At 47.5% G+C, this 24,240-nt stretch overlaps 1 protein-coding gene across 2 annotated transcripts in view; it reads right to left on the reverse strand.

Annotated features, from left to right (window-relative positions):
• DLG5 (discs large MAGUK scaffold protein 5) overlaps positions 1 to 15,622 on the reverse strand; it is a 111,754-nt gene extending 96,132 nt beyond the window's left edge. Inside the window, exon 1 of one of the 2 annotated variants that reach the window (XM_081267355.1) lies at positions 14,694 to 15,622. In XM_081267355.1, coding sequence (XP_081123481.1) covers positions 14,694 to 14,997 — 304 coding nt within the window. In that variant the 5' untranslated portion in view covers positions 14,998 to 15,622. The remainder of the gene's footprint in view (positions 1 to 14,693) is intronic. The other variant, XM_081267354.1, reaches the window with a different exon arrangement.
• Between the last annotated feature and the right edge of the window lie 8,618 nt (positions 15,623 to 24,240).

Genomic DNA, 24,240 nt, shown 5'->3' on the forward strand with positions numbered 1-24,240 from the left:
TGTTTTGTTCCCTCTCCCTGGGCCCATAAAATGGGGGCTGAGGGGTGGGGGAATAGGACCAGATGTATAAAGGTCACCTGCCATTTTCTATCAGAAACAAGAAGGATGAACATTCCCACACCCAGACCCTGAACTCTGGGTTGCTGGATCCTGCTGTGTTCAGGGGAGGAACCCACGTCCAGCACGTTTGGGTTTGTTTACTTTCTTGCTTTTTCCTAGATCCATTTCCTCCTGACATTGGCCATCAGGGAGGGCCCCAACTCAATGTCCATGGGGACTTTATCCTCTTATCTTTATGAAAGGCTTTTTTTTTTTCTCCTGGGGCCAGAGGCTCAGGGCATCATTTTCCTGCTTGAACTTTGTCCTGTGACTAAGCACTAAGAAGTCACAGGAGTTGGCACCCAAAGTTTTTGCCGTGTCACAAAAAGAAACACAGAGGTCCTTCCTGCCAATGTCAGACCCATCCTCTGACTCAGCACTAAATTTAGATGTCGTGTCTGATGTTTGCATCCAAAAAGTCCTGCCATGTGACAGGGGCTCAGAGCATGGCTAGTGAATGAATGGGTGCTGAGAGGACAAAGGCTGGGGTGGTCCAGGCTGAGGGCACAGACATCTCAACCTGCCCTTCCACAAGCCTGGAGAAGAGAACAACTGAGCTTTTACAAAGAAACGGACAAGGCCTCCGAGCTTGCCCAGCCTCTGAGCAGCCGCTGACCTGGGAAAGCTGCAGGATTCCCAAAACTCACCTAGTTTGCCCATCTATAGAAGGCAAATGCCAAAGACCTGGACTCACCGCTCAGGAGAAAGAGCTCACAGCTCCATGAACTAGGATGCCCTGTTAACTGCCCATCCTCACTGTAAAGTCTGATGTCTGCTAAGTCAGGTCCAGATCAGGAAAAACCAGCCCAGGCTCCGAGCCTCCTCCCACTTGCTCCCAGCCTGGGAAGAGAGCTGGATTCTGTGTCCGGCTCTGTCAGCAGCAGGCCACTGAGATCCTGGTCAAGTCCCTTTGTGTCCTTGCTGCTTCTCACTTATAAAATAAGGATTTGGGCAAAATAGTCTCTAAGATCCTTTCCAGCCACTGTACTCATCAGCCATTTAAGAAAAATACAGCAGAAGGGGCTGGAGGTACAGCTCAGTGGTAGAGCACTTGCAAGGCCTCACAGCACAAAAGAAGAAAAAGAAGGAAGGAAGGAAGGAAAAAAGAAAGAAAAAAGTAAGAAAGGAGAAAAAAGATAGGAAAAGCACGTGTCCTGGCCAGAGGAGAAGATAGGCGACTGGGAGAAAAACAAAGGCGGCCCAAGGACCGAAAAGGTCCTTATATTATTTTTTTTTTTTTTTTAAGATAGAGAGAGAGTGTGAGAGAGAGAGAGAGAGAGAGAGAGAGAGAGAGAGAGAGAGAGAGAGAGAGAAGAGAATTTTATTTTTTTTTAATATTTATTTTTTAGTTCTCGGCGGACACAACATCTTTGTTGGTATGTGGTGCTGAGGATCAAACCCGGGCCGCACGCACTCCAGGCGAGCGCGCTACCAGTTGAGCCACATCCCCAGCCCCTTATATTATTTTTTTTAAATTAAAGTATCCTAAACTATTTACTGGCTTTTACATTAAAAGATGTGAACAAAATTTCTTTCCATTTGTTTTGCTATCTCATCACTGAATATTGGCTGGGCAGATTTTCACATTTGGAAAGCAATCAGGTAGAGTGCCTGCCCAGCACACATAAGCCCGGGTTCCACTGCAGCAGAAACACCACAAATGTGAGAGTGCATGCGTGCGTGTGCGTGTGCGTGTGCACGCGCAGCATGTGCACATAACATATGTATGTGTGTGTGTGTGTGTGTGTGTGTGTGTGTGTATATATATAAAATGTGAATCTATTTGAAGGTCCCAGGCCACCTTAAGGTGCAGACAGGTACCATTCAGAGCAGTAAACTCAAGCAGACTTTGAGACAGATACCACAGCTGTAAAAACCCTGAGGGCAGAGAGAATGTACCCTGGCTTGAGCTGGTCACCAGGGCTGTGGCCCACACAGGCAGCCTGGGACTCTACTGCAGGCTACATGTGAGCAGGGCTGTTTATGCATCAACAGCTAACAGCATTTGGACAATGCAGGGTAGGGTCAATGACAATATTAAAAAAAAAAAAAAAAGTTTTTTGTGTTAAAGGTAACGACTTCTCATAGAAACTGATCATCTGATGGGGTTTCACTTTACTCCCTCTCACATCACTGTCTTGAGTAGCAAAGACTGGCTTTTTTATTAACCACCTTGTGGTCATCTGTCATTTTTAAAAGCATGGTTTATCCCCAAAAGAAACCTACAAAGGTAAATAGAGGAAGCAGGCAGAGACAAAAGCACTCTGTGAAAACATCACTGTCAACGATGGCACTCTGGGACCAGCTATGACTCACCCCCCCAGTTGGGCTCAGACATAGGATGGGGAGGCCTTCCGGGGACTCTTCCCTTTCCCAGGATGGGGGGCATCATAAACAAAAGCAGCCAGGTCATCGGTTTTCAAACTGTGTTCCAGGGAACCCCTGGAGGATGCTGGGGGACCTTGTGGAGGAGATTCACATAGGCCACAAAAAAGGGGCAAGCTCCAGCCCTGATCATGCTACAGTGCCTCTTTTGTCTATTTACACAGCTGACTTTCCCCTTCCACTTAACAAAAGGGATCCCATAGCTTTTTTTTTTTTTAATTAAGTCATAAAGGACATTAAGTCATTCATTGTCCACAGCAACCCTGTGAGGAACTGAGACCAAACAGCTCAGGGTTGAACAGCACAGTTCCTTCCCCAAATAACCACCTCTACTCCCCCAGGCTCTATATGAACACATTCAGGGAAGGCCAGTGCCTGGTAAAGGATCCATTCCATGGCTAGATGGCACCAAAAAGAGTTCCTCCCAAAACCAAAGGCCCAGGCCCGGGGAGCCTCCAAAGACACTAACCAAATGCAGTGGGCAGCCCTTGCTCCAATCCTGATGGAAAGAGCCACCTGAGAAAAGACATTTTGACACAAGGAAAACTAAATATGGTCACCTATGTTTGAAGGGCTTAGGAAAGATTTGAAAGGAAGGAAGAGAAAGGGGAGAAAGCAATAGCTTATGCTGAGCTCAACTCTCCTCCCAGGGTCTTCCAGAAGGCAGCTCACATCCAGCTCTCTGGGGCCAAAGAGGCACAAAGCCTCCTCCTCTGCCCCGAGTCTATCTGGAAATAGATTCTTTGAAGGCCCTCTGAAAACTCTTCCCAAGGTCCTTTTGGAACAGAACTCCTCACAGGGCATGGTGATGCCTCCTTGAATTGGGAACTCCAGGACCCAAGCCTCGTGAAAGTGTGTTCTGAGCTGCCCAGAGAGGCACAGGCTTCTCTCGCTGTGATGCCAAGCATGGCCTGTGCCTGTGCTGCCTCCTGATTCCACGCACAGGCCAGGGCTGTCTCTCTACTCAAGGGCAGATGGCTCGACAGCAGACTGACCCTGCCTCCATAACTCACCTCCAGCCTTACCAAGATCCTGGGAAGGGGGCCCACCAGCCCCTCTTCAATACCAAGAACAAGGAGGCCCAGGATATTAAGCTTGGGATAGAAGAGCCAAGATTTAAACCCCAGAATCTGGGCATCTCTAGATGGGCTTATGATACTCAGTTGTCTCTAGTCCCAGGCCCTGGCTCCGAAGCTCCAAACCCACAACAATGTTCAGGCCACCCAAGTCACCCATCCAACCTCCCAGAAGCAACATGACACCCTCAGGGCAGAGACCATCTTCCCTCTTTCCCAGCCCACTGCCTCCCTCGGGTGCAGAAAAGACATGCCCCTCAGTTAACCTGTCCCAGACCCATAGCAACCAAACCACCAGGATGGTCTCCACACATCCGTCCAACATGTCCCCAAAGCCTCGACAGTGACCTAAAGCCCAGTCCTACTCACTCCGTCTTAGAGAAGACCACAAGAGATTTCACCATCCCAAAGAATAATGATGAAGAAATCAGACTTCATTCTTGTTGACCCAAATCAGGGAAACTAAAAATGAGGTCTACTCACCCTAGAACCACATGTGACTATTTCAGCTGGTAATAGAACTTAAAAGAACAGGGAAGCTTAAAGTTTAGGTGCTCCAAATGAGAGGGAAATGGGGGAAATGCAAAATGTTTCTCAAAAGTACATGGGTCTGAACACTAACATCGCAAAAGGATTTTCATGGAAAAGGACTCTGTGGTCAGATCAGCTTGGGACCATTCTAGTGAAGTCCCAAAGCACGGTGGCTCAGGAGTGCTTTCAAAAAGACTACAGCTAAGAAGACCGGAACTACTTAATCCAGCACTGCACAAATGCCCTTGACCACAAAACCCAGTCAAAGAATGACAGCACCATTACCGTCCCACCAAACCAGCATTCAGAACAGGTTTCCTGGGGAAGTGCTGATCTAGGCCTTTTAAAAGAAAAATCTCAATAGCCTTGTTACCCCGGGTTCCAGATGAGAAACCAAACCAAGTCCAAATGGGATAAAGGAATGTCTACAAAGCAGAAATAACTGATTCAAGACCTTTGGAGACAAAGACACTAGTACTAGAAACACAGCGGAAAGTGTGAACAGCCCTGGGCTGCCGGACGTGTGTGCTGCAGGTACTGGGTGGTAACCTCACCAAAGGAAACACAGAAGACAGCTGAAATCGAAATCTTTCTATAAAGTCCAAAGGAACTGTCCTGAGACTTCCCAAAACCTACTGGGAGAACACAATATAAGCAAGCACATGTTTTAGAAGGAAAAAAAAAAAAAAGGAAGAAAATGTTGGAATTAAGGTTCCACCCACGCCCTGGTCAAGGTGCTGTGGATGTATGGATTTTCTTAAGTGAAACTAAAAGCGAGAGCTGGTGTGGTGGCGCATGCCTGTAATCCCTGCGCTCAGGAGGCTGAGGCAGGGGGATCATGAGTTCAAAGCCCTTTGAGTTCTCAGCAACTTAGTGAGGACCTAAGCTAGTCAGTGAGAGCCTGTCTCCAAATAAAAAATAAAAAGGCTGTGTGGATGTGGCTCTGTGCTTAAGTGCCCCAGAGTTCAATCCTCACTACCAGAAAAAAAACTAAAAGCAAGGGCTGAGGGGGTGTGGGTCAGCAGTAAAGCATTTGCCTAGTATTCAATTCTGAGTACCACAAAAAATAAACTAAAAGCAAACAACAGAAGGGGTCCTTAAAAAAAATTGAATGGAGAATTACCGTACAATCCAGTAATTCCACTTCTGGGTCTATGCTCCAAAGAAGTGAAAACAGTATACATCCATGTTCAGAACAGCCTGATTCACAATAACAAAAGGTAGATGCAACTCAGGTGTCCATCAACGGTGAATGGGAAACAAAATGTGATGAACACATACATGGAACATGATTTGGCCTTGACACAAAATTCTAGCATGTGCTACATACAACATGGATGAACCTAGAGGACATTATGCCAAGTGAGATAGCCACTCACCAAGAGATAAACACAGCCTCAACTTCCCTTGTAAAACATATCTAAAGCAGTGGAATTCATAGAGACATAAAGTAGCAAGGTGGTTGATTGGGGCTGAAGGGAGGAAGCAGTAGGAGTTTAATTGTTTAATGGCTACAGAGTTTCAGTTTGCAAGACAAAAATTTCCAGAGATACACGGCAGTGCATGGCAGTTACACAAGAATGATGGGTATATTCTTTTTTCTTTCTTTCTTTTTTTTTTTTTGTACCAGGGATTAAACTCAGGGGTGTCTAACCATTGATCCACATCCCCAGCCAGTTTTATTTAGTATTTTGAGACAGGGTCTCGCTAAGTTGCTTAGGGCCTTGCTAAGATGCTGAGGTTGGCTTTGAACTTGTGATCTTCCTTTCTCAGCCTCCTGAGCCACTGGGATTACAGGCATGCACCACTGTGCCCGACTGCAAATATTCCTAATAGCATGGAAGTGTGTACTTAAAAATAGGTGAAACAGAATTTTCATATTACATATATGTTGTCACAATGAAAAAATCAAACAATGGTTCAATTGATAAATTTTATGTTATATAAATCTTACCACAATTGGGGGGAAAAAAAAGCAAATAGGCTATGACCCCTTGGTATGAAATGAATGTCAAGGTCAACAAAGAGTAATTATCCACAAGGGTCTAAAGGGACAAATCACCAAATATCTGTATTTTAAAATGTTGCTGCAGCTGTTTTTGTAGATCTCTGCCTCAAAAAAAAAAAAAAAAAAATCAATAGAAACACACAATTCACTGACATACAATCTGACCAGGGCAAATGGTACAAAAAAGAAAAAAAAATCAATTTCCCTCCAGTTCTAGTTCCATCCCATTTAAAATTCCCTGCTGAACACCCTCAGCATCCCTACCATGCAGACCAAGCTGCAGCTCCGCACTCTTACTCCACACTGCTTCTCTGAAGCTCACATCTCCCAGGGCTGCAGGAAAGGACACAGGGCCTCCTCACTCTAGGGCTGCGGAACATACAAGTAATTGGGAGGAGTGGAACAAAAACCTGAGACAAAATATTTCTTCTAGTCTGCTTACTTTTTCAGGAAATAGAAAGCCAAAACCAAAATCAATTGACACTAATGTTAAATCAGATTAATAGTAACCTCAGTGTGGAGTTGGAGGGGACCACAGAAAATTAGTCCAACCCAACTGCTTCCTGGGAAGGACTCAGAACCCCACAGGACTTAGCAACCTCCCAGTCAACACTCTATTCTTCTGTTTTTATTATTGAACTCAAACAAAAAAACAACAAACAAAAAAACCCCCAAGCCCCAAGAAGCTAAGAGGCTCAGTCAAGATCAAGACATTGCACTCAGGAGATCACCACTCAGGGCTCTTTTGAGGACACCAAACTGACATTCAAATTCCAAGTATAAAAAGAAAAGAACTCTCCAAATCTACAACAGGCAATGTGGGTGCTCCACATGGCTCTTGGCAGCCAGCCTCACACTGCCAGTACCTGATGGGTGACCTTGGGAACTTCAGACACCAATGTCACACCACCTGCTTCCATCAAAGACATACTGTGGGTGGTGACATCTGTGTGTGCATCTGGGATTCGCTCAAGTCTTCCTCCTCTCCCACAGCCTTCCGCCTCTGTGAAGTTATCCCTTAGGAATCTGTATGTGCATTTGCAGAGGGTCTGCAGAGGGACACACCATTCACTCTATGCACAGATGACACCCACTCAACAAAAAATTGTTTAACACAGATCTTGGGTCAGGCTCTTTCCTCAGCATTACGAGTAAACAGCTCATCCAGCACCAGGGCCCAAGGGTGCAGGGGCACATTCTGCTCTAGCGACCCATAGCCACAGTAAGAGCAACCTTGACCACTGGGTGGCATGTTTGCAAAGTGTTCCCACAGAATCCTCAGAAGTACCAGGGGTTCCTGGTTTTCTGGCTCTAAGGCTGGTTTCCAGCCTCCTGCTGCCACTGTGATGCAGCACAACTCACCATGATAACAAAGTACTCCTCCTTTTTCTTACCAAAGGCGGCCAAACAGCATCGTGAAGCAGTTGATGTTTGCTGTGTTCCCCGTGCACCCCCACCCCCAGGTGAAATAGCTTTATATGCACTAAGAGCCAGAGAAGGAGAGTAGGATCTGAGATCCCAGAGATTAGGAGCAGAGATTAGGTTCCAAAATGGCAGCCCAAGCTCATCAACTGAACAGACTCTGCTTCCCAGAAGCCCTGCAGGCGCTGCCACCAGCCAAGGGCTTTCTATGAAATGTACGTGTCACCAAACCACACAAGTCTGCCACACTACAGAAAGGTACAGGTTTTGTTCCATCATTAGATTTCAACAAAACCTCCCAGTTACGAGTACTACAAAAGGAAAAATAATAAAATTGGCATTTTGCCGAACTTAAACTTGACCTTAACATTTGGCCCACAGGTTTCACCATCTCCAAAAACAAAGCTCCCCTGCTAACTTCTCCAGCTATAAGATCCAGCCAAGCAGTGAGAAGACAGCCTTTGCTAGCCCGTGGCAATCCTCTCCCCATTTAACCCAGCCTGTCGGGGCTGAACAGCAGGGTGAGGTGGGGTAGAGGTGGGGGTGGAATAACTTCCCCCAGTATGACACAGCAACCGGAGCTTGATGGGACAGCAGAACCGGTGAGACCAGAGGGGAGGGTCCAGTCCATCTCTGATGGAAGGGGAGGAAGAGGGATGCTTGGCAGCCTGTGGTGTTCGCACATCTTTTTCTGAGCTTTCTTGTGTTCCTCTGTGTCTCTTGTCCATCCTCACTCCTGAGCCTACTATGCTGGATCCAAAGGATTCACAGGATACAAGCCCCGTAGAGGTGGTAGGTACAGAGGAGGGCAGGGATTGGAGGGCTGGCACCCTAAAGACCTTGGCTGTGCACAGGATGAGGGACCCACCTGGGGGGAAAACTGCATTCCCCCAGAAACCCTGAGGAGTGGGCAAGAGGGGCAGTGGAGTGGCAGGATTGACAGGCTGTAGATGGGCAGGACTGGAACCTCTAGGGCACCAGACATTGTGGGGGATATGATTTGGCCCTGGCTGCCTAACACTGGGACTCCACATGTTCAGTAGAGGTTACCTGGGCCTTTCTATCTCTAGCTCTAATTATTGTTTTAATTACTTTATAGGGCACAAGAGACTTAGAAAGTTCTTGCTCAAGGTCTGACCACCACCATCCCTCTCCAGCAATGACCTCGTCTACTAACTGTCTCATCATGCAAAGGTGACACCACATGTAGTGGCTGTATCTACACACGGTTTCTCTTACTCTGGAGAACTCCTCCTACACCCTCTAAAAAGCCATGTGGCACTAGAATAGGCCACCAATCCCATCACCCTGCCCTACTGGTTGGTTCCACTGCTGTGCCCGGAGCCAAAGCTGGGCCAATCTTAGTTCTCCAGCCCCAGCCACAATGACTGGCCTCATGTGGACATGTGGCTCTAATTGACCAATCAGAATTCCTCCCTGAGATTCTTCTGTCTCAGCTGATTGGATAGAGCTCAGTTTCTTCTCTGACCATGTGCTGTGAACATAAAGTCTAGAGAGGCCTGGGGACACATTCCAACCCCATGGTTAAGATTGAAGGATTTAGGGGGTCAATTGGCCCTCCTCTACTCCAAGATTTTATGTTGCCTAAAGACAGGGATAAGTTCTGAGAAATAAATCTGGGGCAATTTTGTTGTGCAAACATCACAGAGTGTACTTACACAAGATCAGATGTCTACCACCAGGTGATATGATTTTACTGGACCACCATTGTGATGTGGTCTGTCATTGACTGTAATGTCATTATGCATCGCATGATTGTGTTACAAATAATCAATAAATATTTCTTTCCTGCCTAAAATAGTTTGAGCTATTTTTTTTTTTTTTTATCATCTGCAATAAAGGTATCCTGAACTAACAGAGAAAAATAAAAATCTTCCCTTCAGGGCCTGGGGTTGTGGCTCAGCGGTAGAGTGCTCACCTAGCACGTGCGAGGCCCTGGGTTCGATCCTCAGCACCACATAAAAATAAAAAAAATAAAATAAAGGTATTGTATCCAACTACAACTAAAAATTAAATATTTAAATTAAAAAAAACTTCCCTTCACTTAAAAGCACTTATCAACGATGATTTTCAAGCTCCTCTGCCACCTCCTCCAAATAATACAATATAAAAAAAAAAAAAAAAGAAAAGAAAAATTACAATGGTTGGAGCTTTTACTTTCTGCCTCTTCTCCTGATGACCCTCCAGGATAGAGGGTAGCTCCTACCCAAAGGGAACAGGGGAGAGAAAAAAGGTCCAAGTAACCTCTACTAAATAATAAATAATCCACACTTGTCAATCTGTACTAGTCCTGCTGAAAGAATCTGGCAGGTTTATTCGTTTAAAAAAAAAAAAAAAAAAGTCTTCCAGGGCTAACTTCTATCACACCTAAAATCCAAGTAACATCCAAAGTTCTCACTCAGCCATGCACAGTGGTGCATGCCTGTAATCCCAACAGCTCCGGAGGCTGAGGCAGGAGGATTATAAATTCAAAGCCAGCCTCAGCAACTCAGCAAGACCCAAGACCATGTTTCTAAATAAAATATAAAAAAGGGTGGGGATGTGGCTCTGTGATTAAGAGCTCCTAAATCCCCAGTACCAAAAAAAACAAACAAACAACAACAAAAAAAAAACCTCATTCAGCCTAGTGGCACAGCCCTACTGGTTACTGAACATCCCCATCTCCCTCCAGCCACAGCCAATGCCAGTCCCTGCTCTGCTGTGTCTGCGGCCCAGGCATCCTACCGTTTCCCCCTGTGCGCTCCACTCCCCTCCACCCTACTCAAGTGCCATTCTCTGCACAAAGCCTTCCTCAGACACTGCTGCTTCCATTCTCTGAAGTCTGATGAAAGCAAGCCAGCCTTTCTCTAGGAAACTAGGGAGGAGGACCAAGGAAAGTGGGAGCTCTGAGCACATGGATGAGAAGTTTAGGCGGTGACCACCGACTTCTGCCACTTCTGCTTCCCAAGAGAAGCTTGGTGTAAAACAATTTGGGAAGGCCTCCACATTTAGGTGGCAATTAGAGTCACTAAGGATAGATGAAAGTATTTACAGATAGTATGTCACATAGCCAGGCACAGTGGCACATACCTGTAATCCCAGCAGCTCGGGAGGCTGAGGCAGGAGGATGGCAAGTTCAAAGCCAGCCTTAGCATGCTAAGAAACTCAGTGAGACTCTGTCTCTAATAAAATACAAAATAGGGCTGGGGATGTGGCTCAGTGGTCAAGTGCCCCTGAGTTCAATCCCTGGTACCAAAAAAAAAAAGTGTGTCACATATATTGTTTTTGGTTTGCAGTATTATACAGGGACTGAATACAGGGCCTCACACATACTAGAACACTTGATCACTGAGCTTCATCCCCAGGCCTTTTTGATTTTTTTTAAGTTATTTTTTGGACATAATATCTTTATTTATTTTTAGATGGTGCTTAGGATCGAACCCAGTGCCTCACATGTGCGAGTGCAAAGCAAGCGCTCTGCCACTGAGCCACAACCCCAGCCCGCTTTTTACTTTTTGAGACAGGGCCTCACTAAGTTGCCCAGACTGGCTTCCTACCTGCAATCCTCTTGCCTCGGTGTCCCAGGTAGCAGACCATAAGTGTGTGACACAGAAGTACATAGTTTTAAAAAGAGAAGTAATCTTGCTTGCGTTTGTGAATCACTCAATAGGTCCATCTTATGATGTCACTCTCCTAAGTACCCCCACTCCCCCAACAAGGCAGCAAGCTGAAGGAATGATATTACACACCCCTGCCCAGGGCCAAGCACAGGACCAGTGCCTCCATCCTCCCCCAACACACCTGCCCTCCAGGAACTGAGGCAGACAGCAGAGCACCCACAGTCCCAACTTGCAGATTGAAGACACTCAGCTCACCCCAGAGGCAGGAAGTTGAGATCTTCAAGGGAGAAAACCTTCATTTTATAACTGCATCAAAGAGAAAGTACTTTTTTCTCTTTGTTGTGAAGGTATAAATTAGATTCACCAGATTCTGGTACAATGAGGAAAAAAAAAAAAAAAACAGGAGATCTCAGAGGACAAGAGCTGTTTTCTCCCCACCCCAGCAGCTAGACCAAGGTGTTCTCTTTTTTTCCCTATAATCAATGGTCAAGGACAAGAAAACTCTTCAGAATTCCAGAGTTCTCCAATGACAGGAAATGTCCCAAAATTATAGTGGGAAGGCCTGATCAGGTAACAGAAAAAAACCGCCCCAGACGAGAAGTCAGGAGCAAGGAGTTCAGCCTCACCTCTGGCACTAGCCAGCCCTGGGACTTCTTCCTCAGTAAGGGATAAGGCCCTGGATACCAGAGTCACAAAGACACCATGCTTTGCCCTGGGGTTGCCAGAGAATCAATGAATAGGAAAGTAAGATACAAAATGCTAAACGGCCTTGCAACTACCAATCCTGGCACTGGAGCCCCTTCTTCCCCCAAAACCCAACACTGTATATTTCTTAGTCACCTCTGTACCCCCAGGCCTCCGCGAGTCAGCTAAGTGAGCATGAGCTGCCAGGTGGATTTGATTGGCCCACCTGCCCAGGAACACTAAGTCCGTGCCCTACTCCGAGGTCCTTCAGGTTTCAGGCCCCATACAATTGGACTGCTGGCCACCCTTTGCCTTGGCACCACAGACTCCCATAGCGCACAAGGTGCCCACCGGGGATGGGCGTTCTCCACCAGAGGCCCACTCAGTTGTGAAATCTGCTACAAAAGCTTCCTAAATGTGTGATGGCACCATTTCCAATGTAAAGAGATGGTGATAAAACAGCTTCCGCTTGATGCTTGGGTCCTAGGGAAGCCAACCAGCTCCTCCCTCAGGCTCCACTGGGCCGCACAGTGAGGTCGACTCACTGGCAAAGCCTTGGAGGGGAAATCGCTGGGTAGTGGAAGCACTCAGGGCTCAGTGCTAGGATTCCCGGATCATGGCCCCTTAGGGGTAAGACCAAAGCCTCCACCCCTTCAGCCAGAGCACCTCTCACACACTGTGCAATGCCCCATAAGAAGGGCTCCCTGATCTAAAGAAAAAAAGTTTGGGGACACTACTTCGGAGCAATCCATTCCTTGGGAAGACCCCAGCACCCCACTGTTTACTCACCATGTCACTCCTTTCCCCAAGAGGCTTCAGGTGACATCTCACCATTCCAAACACTATCCTAATTTTTTCCTAATGTATTAAATAAAATGAACTTAACTTCCCCTTGAAAGTTATTTTTCTAAGGATTTCGTGAAGCCACAGAACTCTGCATTGTGGGAAAATAGATCTGAAATCACTGCCCTTGGGGATAAAATCCAAACCCTACTCTATCCCTTTCTTGGCGGTCAGGACTAGCTCCTAGAACTTCTGCCTGAGGCCCCACCTTCTCCAGGAGGCCTGGTCAGGGTGGATCCAAATTAACAGCAATTCATCCACTAGGTTACCTAGACCAGAGACCGAAGCTAGCACTGATTCACACACATCCCAAAGAAGACTTGAGTCCATACTCCAACTTCTGTGCTTCCTGCCTCTGAAAGATTTCTGGAGATAATCTTGGACAAACTTCCTCCTTCACAAAGACAGAAGTAATTAAAAAGAAAAAAAAAATTGCCCCATAAGACCCTTCCCCCATTCCTACCCTCAGGGCCACATCCGACAGCCCCTTCTTAGCATCTTCCAAAGCACAATCCCAGGAAAGCACTGTATTTGCCCAGAATGCAGCTTTGAGGGAGAGAGGTGTAAGAGAGTGGGTCACTCAAGGTGGAGACAACAGGAGTACTGATAGACAAGCTCTGCTATGTGGCAGACAGTTTAGATTCTCTGTCAGTTTCCTTCAGCTATAAAAACTGAATGGAGATGGCCCATGTAGTTGAGAGCTATTACAAGGAACACCTTATAAAATCACTCCCTTAATAACTGAGGCTTTTAACAGCCACATAAATGGGTCTCTTTAGCCTTTGCCCTACAAGTTGCTAAGGGCAGTTTTTCAGCCCTCTCTGCTCACTTCTTTTTTCCTTTTACATATGTGTCTTCATTTATTTTTATTTTATACATCAGCTAACTCTTAAGGACAAGACTTAGAAAGGATGTACTTGCTGTTCCCTGGCTCTGAATGTGTTAAACAAAACAATATATCATAATTCAAAACTTGTGGCGCTCAATACTTTCTGAGCGTTCCAGCCAGTCCAAGCTAGACTTTTCTCTCTGGGAAACAGGAATAATAGCTATGGTGGTAACAATTAATTCTTGGTGGTAACAATTAATTCGCATGGTGGTAACAATTAATACTTGGTAAAGCAGAGTGCCTGCCACAACCATAGGTGCACAATAAATGTTAGTTCTGCTCCTTTCTCAGTGCAATGCTTTCTTCCTGGCATCCACACTCCCTGATCCGTCCAGAACAAGACTAGCACTCCTCACAGACTCCCAGCAGTACCCCTTCCCTATAGGCACACTGACAAATCATTCACTTCCAAGAGAAAGAAGGGGTTCCAAAGGGTACCAGCCACCAGCCTTCCTCCGCAGGCAGCTCAGTGCTCTCGGGAGAGAACTGAGCTCCAACAACCACTACTAAGATTTTCCCATGTTGCAATGCAACTTCCCCAACTTTTCCCGACCCAGTTTCCAAAGAAACCTGGGCAGGCTTTGTGCAAAATCAACCACAAGTCTGGATGAGCTGAGATTGAACTTCGGGCAGAGGGAAGGGAGCTGAGTCAAAAAGTGAAGTCCTGAAAGCGGGTGGCAGGGACCAAAATGCAGTTGCACTGGTCCTGGCTCAGGCTCCCTTCTTCTTGATTGTGCCACTGGTTACATGCTAGCACAGGCTGCCAAAGGACTAGCGGACGGTGAAGAGTCATAGAAAAGAAACCCAACGTCCCTCCAAGGCACCCCTCAACCCCGACGCCGCGACTGGACCTGGTGGCCTCCGGGGGACCCTGCAGCCCTGCAGCCGTGGCACCTGGGAGGGAGAAGGCCTGGGGGAGGGGCAGCATTGTTCACAGAGACCGGCGGGACTGGAGAAGGAGGTGTGAATTCGGGGTCCAGGCGTCGCCCGCTCCCCGCAGGGGCTAAAGGAGAGAAGGTGTCACTCGGGGTAATCGCCGTGTAGCGCAGGGGCCCCAGCGAGATCCCCCTGGGCAAGCTGCCGAGGGAAGGAATAGAGGTCGAGGCGAGAGGCCGCGGCGGGGGTCTGACACTCACCGGCGCCCTCGGCGGGCTGCGGCGGCCCGACGACGCCGTTCAGGTAGAGAATGGGCAGCAGGTGAGGCTGCGTCTTCTCCAGCGCCGCGCGCAGGTCCTGGAAGTGGTCCCGCTCCTTGGCCAGGAGCAGCTTGAGCAGCAGCTCCGCCTTGGCGCCTCCCGCCTCCTCGTCCAGCTGCCGCCGCTCGCCAGGGCTCAGCGCTCCCGCGGCCTCGAGCAGTCCGAGCACGGCTTCCACCTCCGTCATGGCCTGGGCCAGGCTCTGCTGACACTGGGCGAGCAGCTCCCGGCGCTGGGGCTCCATGGTGGCGGGCCGCGCCGCCCCGCCCCGCCGGACAGCGCCCAGGCTCCCCAAGGCAGGCGAGCGCCCGGGCGGCAGCCTTAGCGCGCCGGGAGCCGCGAGGCGGCTGGGGCCATGGGCCGGTGCCGGGCGGGCTGGGGCCCGGGGCGGCGGGCGGCTCAGCAGCGGCCGCCTCCCGGGCTCCTGAGCGCAGCCATGTTGGCTGCAGCGGCGGCGGGACTAGAAGAGGAGGAGGAGGAGACGGAGGAGGAGAAGGAGGAGGCGGAGGTGGGGACGGCGGCCGGGGCGCGCCCCGAGGCCCGGCTCCAGCCGGGCATGCCCCCTCCCCCTCGCCTCGGCGCACGGCCCGCCTGCGCTGCCCCTCAACACACTACAACTCCGGGGGAAAGTCGCCGGGCCCCCGACGGCTCCGGCCCCGCTCGGTGACCGCCTCAGCCCGTGCGCCCGGCCCGGCTCACCGGGGCCCCGCAGCCGCCGCCCGCGCCGCCATGGCCCGCGCCCCGCGCCGCCGCCGGCCCGCCCCTCCTGGCCCTCCCCTCCCCCGGCCGGCCTCTGGAGGCGGCGGCGAGCGAAGGGATGGACCTAGAGGAGGGGTCCCGCCCCCGGCCGGCCTTCGAGGCTAGGACACCGCGCGGGCTAGCTCTGCTGGTCTCCCGAGGCCCAGGCGCAACCCGAGTCGGGGACGCCGAGTTAGGCCGGGCACATGGCCAGCCCCCAAGCTATTGGAGACCCCCTTCATAGAAATCCTGCCCCAATTCGGGGTTTCCAAAATAAAGAACTCCAAAATCAAGCTCGGACCCAATGGAGAGGGCATCCCCGAAACTTGGACATCTTCATTTTAAGACCTCCCTGGAAACTGTGAGATTTCCACATTCCACGGAGCTGTTATATTGAAAATTTTCCAGTAAAAGCCCCTCAACTGAGACTCTGTTAATAGTTTATCTTCCCCTCTTCTGCATCTGAACCCAGTTGGTCCTACAGTGTAAAGGGGTTTGGATGCTGGAGGAGGAAGGTTGTGTTGCTAGATGAGGAAGAGTGGTCAGGGTTGGCTGTGGAGTCCCTGATCTTGATAGTAGGAGAGGGGCTCTCCCTCTAGATATCCCCCCAAATTGCATTTCCTCTCAGGAGGAGGTAAAATGATGAGCTACCTTCTTTTCCTCTGACCCCCAGAGAATCCACAGCCAGGCTCTAAAACCAAGAATTTCTGCCTTTCATTATAACCATCACAGACCACCATGCCCCTGACTGATGCCAAGGTCCTTCAAAGCTGGAATACCAAAGGGTTGCTCTAAGTAACCGCACCTACTCTACTCCTGGTGTAGAGGGCCACCCCAGAGCCACCTCAAATGTCTACTTATAATACACAATCCATTTTCAAATATTTGCTGGCTGGTGACTTTTTCTACTGACTGTCCATCACTTTCGTCCCCATGCTTCTTTTCTTCCCAGCAAAAGCACAGTCTTCTTAAATATTCTGCTTCTTTGATGGGAGAAGTCATGTTTGTTTAATGGAAACAAACTCTTCTACATAAGATTTAGGACAAGAGTACCAGAATTTGCCCCTCAGGAGCTGAGCATGGTGGCTCATATCCCAGCAACTGAGGGAGGCTAAGGCAGGAAGATGAGATCCAGAGTTCAAGATTAGCCTCAGCACTCACCCAGGCCCTAAGCGATTTAGTGAGACCCTATCTCAAAATAAAAAAAGAGCTGGGATGTGGCTCAGAGGTAAAGTGCCAAAAAAAAAAAAAAAAAAAAAAAAAAAAAAGACTTTGTTCTTCAGTCTTACACTCCTCTCTAAATAGTTGCACAATGTGGGAGCAAATCAGTTTTATCCTTGCTCACCTGTTCTCTCTTCAAGAGACAGAGGAAGGGGAAAGAATTAGATCAGGGGTTCTAAGTCTTGAACTTAAATAAAAACAAGAAGGTCAATGAAGCTTTTAGTATTTTTTCTGGGATAGAGGTCCATAGCTACATTGACATTTTTTTTTTTTTTTTGGAGGTGCTGGGGATTGAACCTAGGGCCTTGTGCACAGGAGGCAAGCACTCTACCAACTGAGCTATACCCCCAGCCCCATACAATGAATTATTTAAGGCCAATGTGACTGACCGTGGACTCCAATATAGTGGAACTACTTAAAGATACCTCCCTGTTCAACCAGTCTGGGCTTCTACTGCTGAACAGGTTTTAGGAGAGTGGAAGCTGCCTGTAGTGCCAGAGTCCCGCAAGGGTCCCAAGCTCCTCACTCCCTCTCCTGCCCCTAAGACATCATTCCTCTTTCTGGTCATCACTTCCCTTATAGCAACCACACTTCCAAAATATATCCACTTTCCAGAGAACATGTGGAACATTTGTTCTTGGCTGGATGAATAGAAATCCAAATGACAGGAGGAAGGTAGAAGTAGAGACGGCAGAAGAGGAAAAGTTGGAGACTAATTTGGTTTATGGTTAGAACCAACTGTAAGTCCCAAATCCAAAGGGTATTTGAAATAGGAGGGGACAGGAGACATGGTCTCTCAGAAGCTCTGTGAGGAGAATGTGTGTTTCTTCCCTGGAAGCCTTCCCAAGAAGCAGTGAGGAAGCCCAGTGGCATAGAATGACCTCATTTAAACTTGATTACATCTGTAAAGACCCTACTTCCAGATAAGGTCACATTCATAGGTACTAACCTTTAGGACTTGAACATATCTTTTGGTGGTGGTGGGGACACAGTTCAACCCAGTATTAGGCACAAAGGATGTTGTGTATAGGAGGTACTCCAAAGAATAGACGCTTTCTCCCAGTGTCTGGGCAGTGATGAACACTCTTTTTGTAAATCCTTAACTTTTAGCAAACTTTGGGGTTTATGCAAAACATGAACCCTGGGGGAGATTGTTTGGTTAAGTTTTAGGATTGCTTTAACTAATGACCTTGATATGACTTTACTTCTGTAGGTTTTTGTTTCAGTGTTGGGGCTCAAACCCAGGACGTTGCATATGGTAAGCAAGCACTCTACCTAGCCCTATTTCTGTTCCACACTTTTATATTCTTTGGAGTACCTCCTATACACAACCTCCTTTGTACTTAATATTGGGTTGAACTGTGTCCCCACCACCACCAAAAGATATGTTCAAGTCCTAAGGGCTAGTACTTATGACGGTGACCTTATCTGGAAATAGGGTCTTTACAGATGTAATCAAGTTTAAATGAGATCATTCTATGTCACTGTGCTATGTATCTATCCCTTTCATCAATACCAATCTTGTTTACTGTTGCTTTGTAACAAATTTTGAAACCAGGAAGTGAGAGTCCTCCTAATTTGTTATGGGTTTTATTTTTTTTCTTTTCTTCTAGGTTGCCACCATTAATCTGGTCTCTTAAAATCAATATGAATTTTAGTATCAGCTTGTTAGTTTTTATAAAGAACTCATCTGTAATTCTGATAGGGTTTGCAATGATTCTATAGAAGAATTTGGAGATTATTGCTATCTTAACAATATTATATCCATGAGCATTTATTTAGTAGGTTTCTTTTTTGTACTGGGGGCTGAATCCAGGGCACTTTATCACTAAGCTACATCTCCAGTCCTTTTTATGTTTTTTTATATTGAGACAAGGTCTTACTGAGGTGCTCAGGCTGGCCTCAAACGTGCAATCCTCCTGCCTTATCCTCCAGAGTCACTGGGAGTATAGGTGGGCACTGCTGCACCCAAGAGTGTTTTTAATATTTTTCAACAATGTTTTGTAGTTTTCCAGAGACAAGTTTTATACTTCTTCCATTGCATTAGTATTTTATTGTTTTTAAACTATTGTATATTTTTTTCTTAATTTCATTGTCAATTTGTTCATTGCATTTGAATAAAAATATTAATGATTTTTTTTTAAAGAGAGAGTGAGAGAGGAGAGAGAAAGAGAGAGAGAATTTTTAATATTTATTTCTTAGTTCTCAGCGGACACAACATCTTTGTTGGTATGTGGTGCTGAGGATCGAACCCGGGCCGCACGCATGCCAGACGAGCGCGCTACCGCTTGAGCCACATTCCCAGCCCAATATTAATGATTTTTATATTTTAATAACAAGCTCATACTGGATTAGAGTGGGACCCTATTCAATGACTGGTGTTCTTATAAGAAGAGCAAAAATTCAGGCACAGAGGCACATCCACTGGGAAGCATGCCAGGTAAGGAGGAGGCAGAGACTGGAGAGAGATTTTCTACAAGCCAAAAAGAAAACTGGAGAGACCCCTAGAAGCCAGGAGAGAGACCTGGAGCAGAGGCTCCCTGAGAGACTCCAGAAGAAACCAATCTTGTTCACTCCTTGCTTTTAGATTTCTGACTGCAAGGACTATAAGCCAGGAAGTGCTTGTCTTGAGTCCCCCAGTCGGTGGCCATTCATCACGGCAGCTCTGGGAGGCTCCTGCATATCCCATCAGGATGGCAGTGTGAAGGAGAAGGTGGTATCCCCGCTTCACACATTGCCCCCATCCCTCACCCTTCCACTGCTGAGTATTTCCCCACAGATTTACCCACTGGTCTTAGAAAAAGAGGCTCCCTCCTCCTTGAGCAGAGCCCTGCCTTGCTCTGGACCATCCCTGCATACTCCCTGCCTCGCCGTCTACCTGTGTTCTGCCAGTCCTCCTTCCCCCTTCTCAAAGATCCTCCCTGTTCTGCTCCCCTGTCCTTAGGAAGGAAGGGACTCCCATGTCAGTGCTCTGGTTGGCACTTTGGAATCCTGCTTGGACCACAGCTCCCCACAGGGGCCCGTGGGGCCTTTCCTTCATACACCCGCTAGCCCCATCCCATGAGACATCTTCCCTTCTAGATCATCCTCCTGGCACACTCTCTCTCCTTTCTCTGGCTCCTTTCTCTCTGAGGCTGACTCCAGTCCTCTTCTGTCCACATGCCCCTTCCCTCCTCTAAAGGGGAAGTTCTACATGACGCTGACTGGTAGTGTCCCCAGGGTGGCGACTTACCTTTCTGGAGCCTATATTTCTGCATCTTTAAATTGGGAACTAACATCACCCATCAGTAGGGTTTTAGGAGAATTAAATAATAGCACTGACATGCCGGGTGCTTTGGTACATGCCTGTAATCCCAGCGGCTTGGGAGGCTGAGGCAGGAGGATCATGAATTCAAAGCCAGCCTCAGCAACAGCGAGGTGCTAAGCAACTCAGTGAGACCCTATCTCTAATAAAATACAAAATAGGACTGGGGATGCGGCTCAGTGGTTGAGTGTCCCTGAGTTCAATTCCTGGTTCCCCAAAGGAAAAAAGAAATCCTAAATAATAGCACTTAAAGGAGCCCTTGACAATTCCTGGCATGGGGTGGGCATGTGAATTCCCTAATATGGCACTCATGCAGGCCTCTACTGCTGGTCAGAATGCCAGAATGAAAGGTTTGCTTAGCGACTTACTAGCTGGATAAAGTTAAATAGACTTCTCTGTGCCTCAGTTTTGCCATGTGTAAAATAGAAATGTCCAACCACTTGCAGTGGCACACGTTTACAATCCCGGAAACTCAGGAGGCTGAGGCAGGAGGATTGCAAGTTAGCAGCTAGCCTCCACAATTTAGCAATCCCCTGTCTCAAAAATAAAAATAACTGGGGATGTAACTCAGTGGTAAATTGCCCCTGGTTCCATTCCAGTATGCCCACAAAAAATAGAGATGTTGACAATAGTATCACAGTACTGCTCCATCCAGGGTAATTGCCGCTTCTTCTGGCATCTCTGTAGGAAGACCGAGTCTGCAGTGTGTAGCAACAGGTTTTGCACAGACGTTTGCAGTTTCCTGGATGAACGGGTTGGATTCTGGCTCAAAGATTCCAGTTATCTCGCGTTTAGATGGTGAATTCAGAGGCCCCTTGGACTTTATTCTCTGCTGCATCTCCTTAACACTGCACCAGATATAGGTGCTCAAAAATTTTACTTTTTTTTTTTGTACTGGGGATTGAACCCAGGGGCCCTTTACCACTGGGCTACATTCCACTCCCTTTGTTTGTTTGTTTTTGTTTGGACACAGGGTCTCACTAAATTGCCAAAGCTGGACTCAGAACTTGTGAGTTCCTCTTGCCTCACTCAAAGAATAGCTGGAATTGCAGGCTGATACCACTGTTGTTGTTTTTTTTTTTTTTTAACTCATCTGTATTTATTACTCTTTTTTAAAAATATTTTTTAGTTGTTGATGCATCTTTATTTTTTTATTTACTTATTTGTATGTGATGCTGAGAATCGAACCCAGTGTGTCACACATGCTAGGCAAGCGCTCTACCACTGAGCTACAATCCCAACCGATGTATTTATTACTCTAAATAAAGCAGAATGTTGACTTGAGTACTACCTATTTCCATTCATAAGCCTTACTGAGTTAACTATTTTTGTTGTTGTTGTTACTGGGGGAGTGAACTCAGGAGTATTCAACCACTGAGCCACATCTCCAGCCCTATTTTGTATTTTATTTAGAGACGAGGTCTCACTGAGTTGCTTAGGGCCTCACCTTTGCTGATGCTGGCTTGGAACTTGCGATTCTCCTGTCTCAGCCTCCTGAGCCTGGGATGACAGACGTGTGCCACCGTGCCCAGATCTGCTTTAGTTTTTGAATGGCTTTGTAACACACCTAAGGGAGGAATAAGTTTTGTTCCTCTAAATACGTTTCTTTGGAAAACAAGCCATGGAGAGTCCCCCAGCCAGTTATTTCAGTTTAACATACTTGGTTCTAGAGGACTAGCACATGCACAGTGGGAAACTACAAGGGATGGAGCCACTTTAACAAATATTTTTCTTAAACATGGAGGTCTATCTTGGAACACTTCAGGGACAAAAAGATTTGGTCAGGTCTACAAAGGGATAATACAACTGGTTGGTAGCAAACACTTTAGACCACAAAGTTAATAATACGTTCCATGTCTTAGAACAAACATCTCACCCTGTTAAAAAGACTAATACCACTTTGAAGGAGGGCTTCAGTGCAAAACTCTTTAGTTCATTCATACATTCATTCATCTATTAATTTAAAATTATCTATTGGCTGGGCCGGATGGCGCATGCCTATAATCCCAGCGGCTCAGGAGACTGAGGCAGGAGGATTGCAAATTCAAAGCCAGCTTTAGCAACAGCGAGGTGCTAAGCAACTCAGTGAGACCCTGTCTCTAAATAAAATAGAAAATAGGGCTGGGGATGTGGCTCTGTGGAGTGCCCCTGAGTTCAATCCCCACTACCCACCCACCCCCAAATAAACAACAAAAAGTATCCATTGAGGGGCTGGGTATAGTGCACATACCTATAATTCCAGCCACTCAGGAGATTGAGGCAGGAAGATTGCAAGTTGAAGGCTAGCCTTGGCAACTTAGTGAGAACTTTTCTCAAAAGAAAAAAAAAAAGAAGAAGAAGAAGAAGGTTGAGGATGTAGGGATGTAGCTGAGTGGTCAAGCATTCCTGGGTTCAGTTCTCAGTGCTGCAACATAAAACAAACAAACAAAAAAACCACCAGTATCAGCAGTCTGGGGGTGCAGCTCAGTGGTGGTCACCTACTTTGCAGGTGTCCAGCCCTGTGTTCATTCCCCTGCACAATGACGACAACAACAACAACAACAACACACACACACACACACACACACCACACACACACACACACACACACACACGAAATATCAGCTTAAAAACAAGAATTTGGGAAGGTGGGCAGCTCAAAAGAAGTGACATAAAGCCACCTCTGGGAAGCTAGGCACCAGGAGCCCCACGCTTTCCTGCCTAACCCTGCACAAAAGCTTACTAGATCCTACTAAAGATGTTCCTGCTCAGAAATCCAGACCAATGTGACAGGCAGCAAGACAAATGTGGGCCCCAGGGCACAGCCCTTCCAGTTTCTGCAAGCACAGTCCTGCCTGGGAGCCTGAACCTTCTCATTCAGAGGCAGTTCTTCACATTTCCACTGAGAGGTGAACCTGCTGCGGGGTGCCATCTGAGCCTTACCAGCCTTCTGGCAAAAGGGTTTGATGTCCCTGCTACTTGCTGTCATTGTAACTTTCTATATCCCGCTTATTAACATTTGTCAACTAGTATTGTTACATTGACTGATTTACTTCTCTGTCTCCCAGTGGTAGGCAGAATCCCCACCCCCAGAATAGACACCCATGCCCTAAATTCCTGGGATCTGTGAATAGGTTTTGTTCCATAGCTAAAGGGGCTTTGCAGATGTGATTAAGATTATGGACTTAAAATCCGGAGAGTATCCTGGATTACCCAGGTGGGTCCAACCTAATCACATGAGCTCTTAAAAACAGCATTTTTCTCAGGCTGGGGGCAGAAGGGGATGGCAGAGAGATTCCAAGCATGAGAAGGGTTTGATTAATCATTGCTGACTGTGAAATGTGAGGGTGCAGATGCAAGGACCAGAGAGGCTCCAGGAGCTCAGTGTGGTCGCCAGCTGCAACCGGTCAGAAATGGGGACTTCCGTCCTAGAGCTGCAAGGAATTGGATTCTGTCAACAACCTGAATGAGCCTGGAAGTGAATTCTTCCTAGCACCTCCCATAAGATCTCAGCCAGCCATCTCCTTGTTTTTAGTCTTGTGAAAGAGACCCTGAGCAGAGAAACCAGCCAAGCTCACCTGCACCTCTGATTTCCAGTGCTATAATATACTGGAAATTTTGTTATGGCAGCAATAGATGACTAACAATTTCCGACGGAACAGGAGCTCTGCTGGGGCAGGAGTGGCATTGATTTATTCATTGCTCCACCCCACAGACCTAACCATAGCTCCTTGCACTTGACAAACACTCAGCACAGTGCATTGCCTGGATGAATGGAAGCCTCCCCTTCCACCAGGACTGACTTTTGGAGTAATTATTTGAGGCAGAATCTGCTGTTCCACCAGTGACTGGAGGTGAAGCTTTCAAGTAAAGACACCTAGACACTGGGCCCTGTCTGCAGACTGAGTGAGCTGAAGCCCCAGGGGCCCCAGTCCCTGGATTTTATGTTCCAATGAATGAGCAACAGCTGTTGCTGGAGAAACAGTTCCTGGAGCTCAGCTCCACATGTATGGCTCCTTGGGAAGTCAGCAAGTCTGCCCGCCAGAGTGGATATGCAAGAATGTAGGGGCATCCAGCACAGGCCTGGGACCATTTCCATGTGAGTGTGGGCAGCTCTGAGTGCAAACTCAGGCTTGTGAGGGTATGCAGCCATGGGTGTGTGTGCCCGGAGAAGCAGTCCTTCCTAGGATGGGTGCTCTGTGCAACCCAGGAAATCACAGGTGGCCCAACATCTGAGAGGTGGCA

The sequence above is a fragment of the Spermophilus citellus genome (assembly GCF_964194105.1).
Source record: "Spermophilus citellus genome assembly, chromosome: 15".
In the NCBI taxonomy this organism is placed as follows: Eukaryota; Metazoa; Chordata; class Mammalia; order Rodentia; family Sciuridae; genus Spermophilus; species Spermophilus citellus.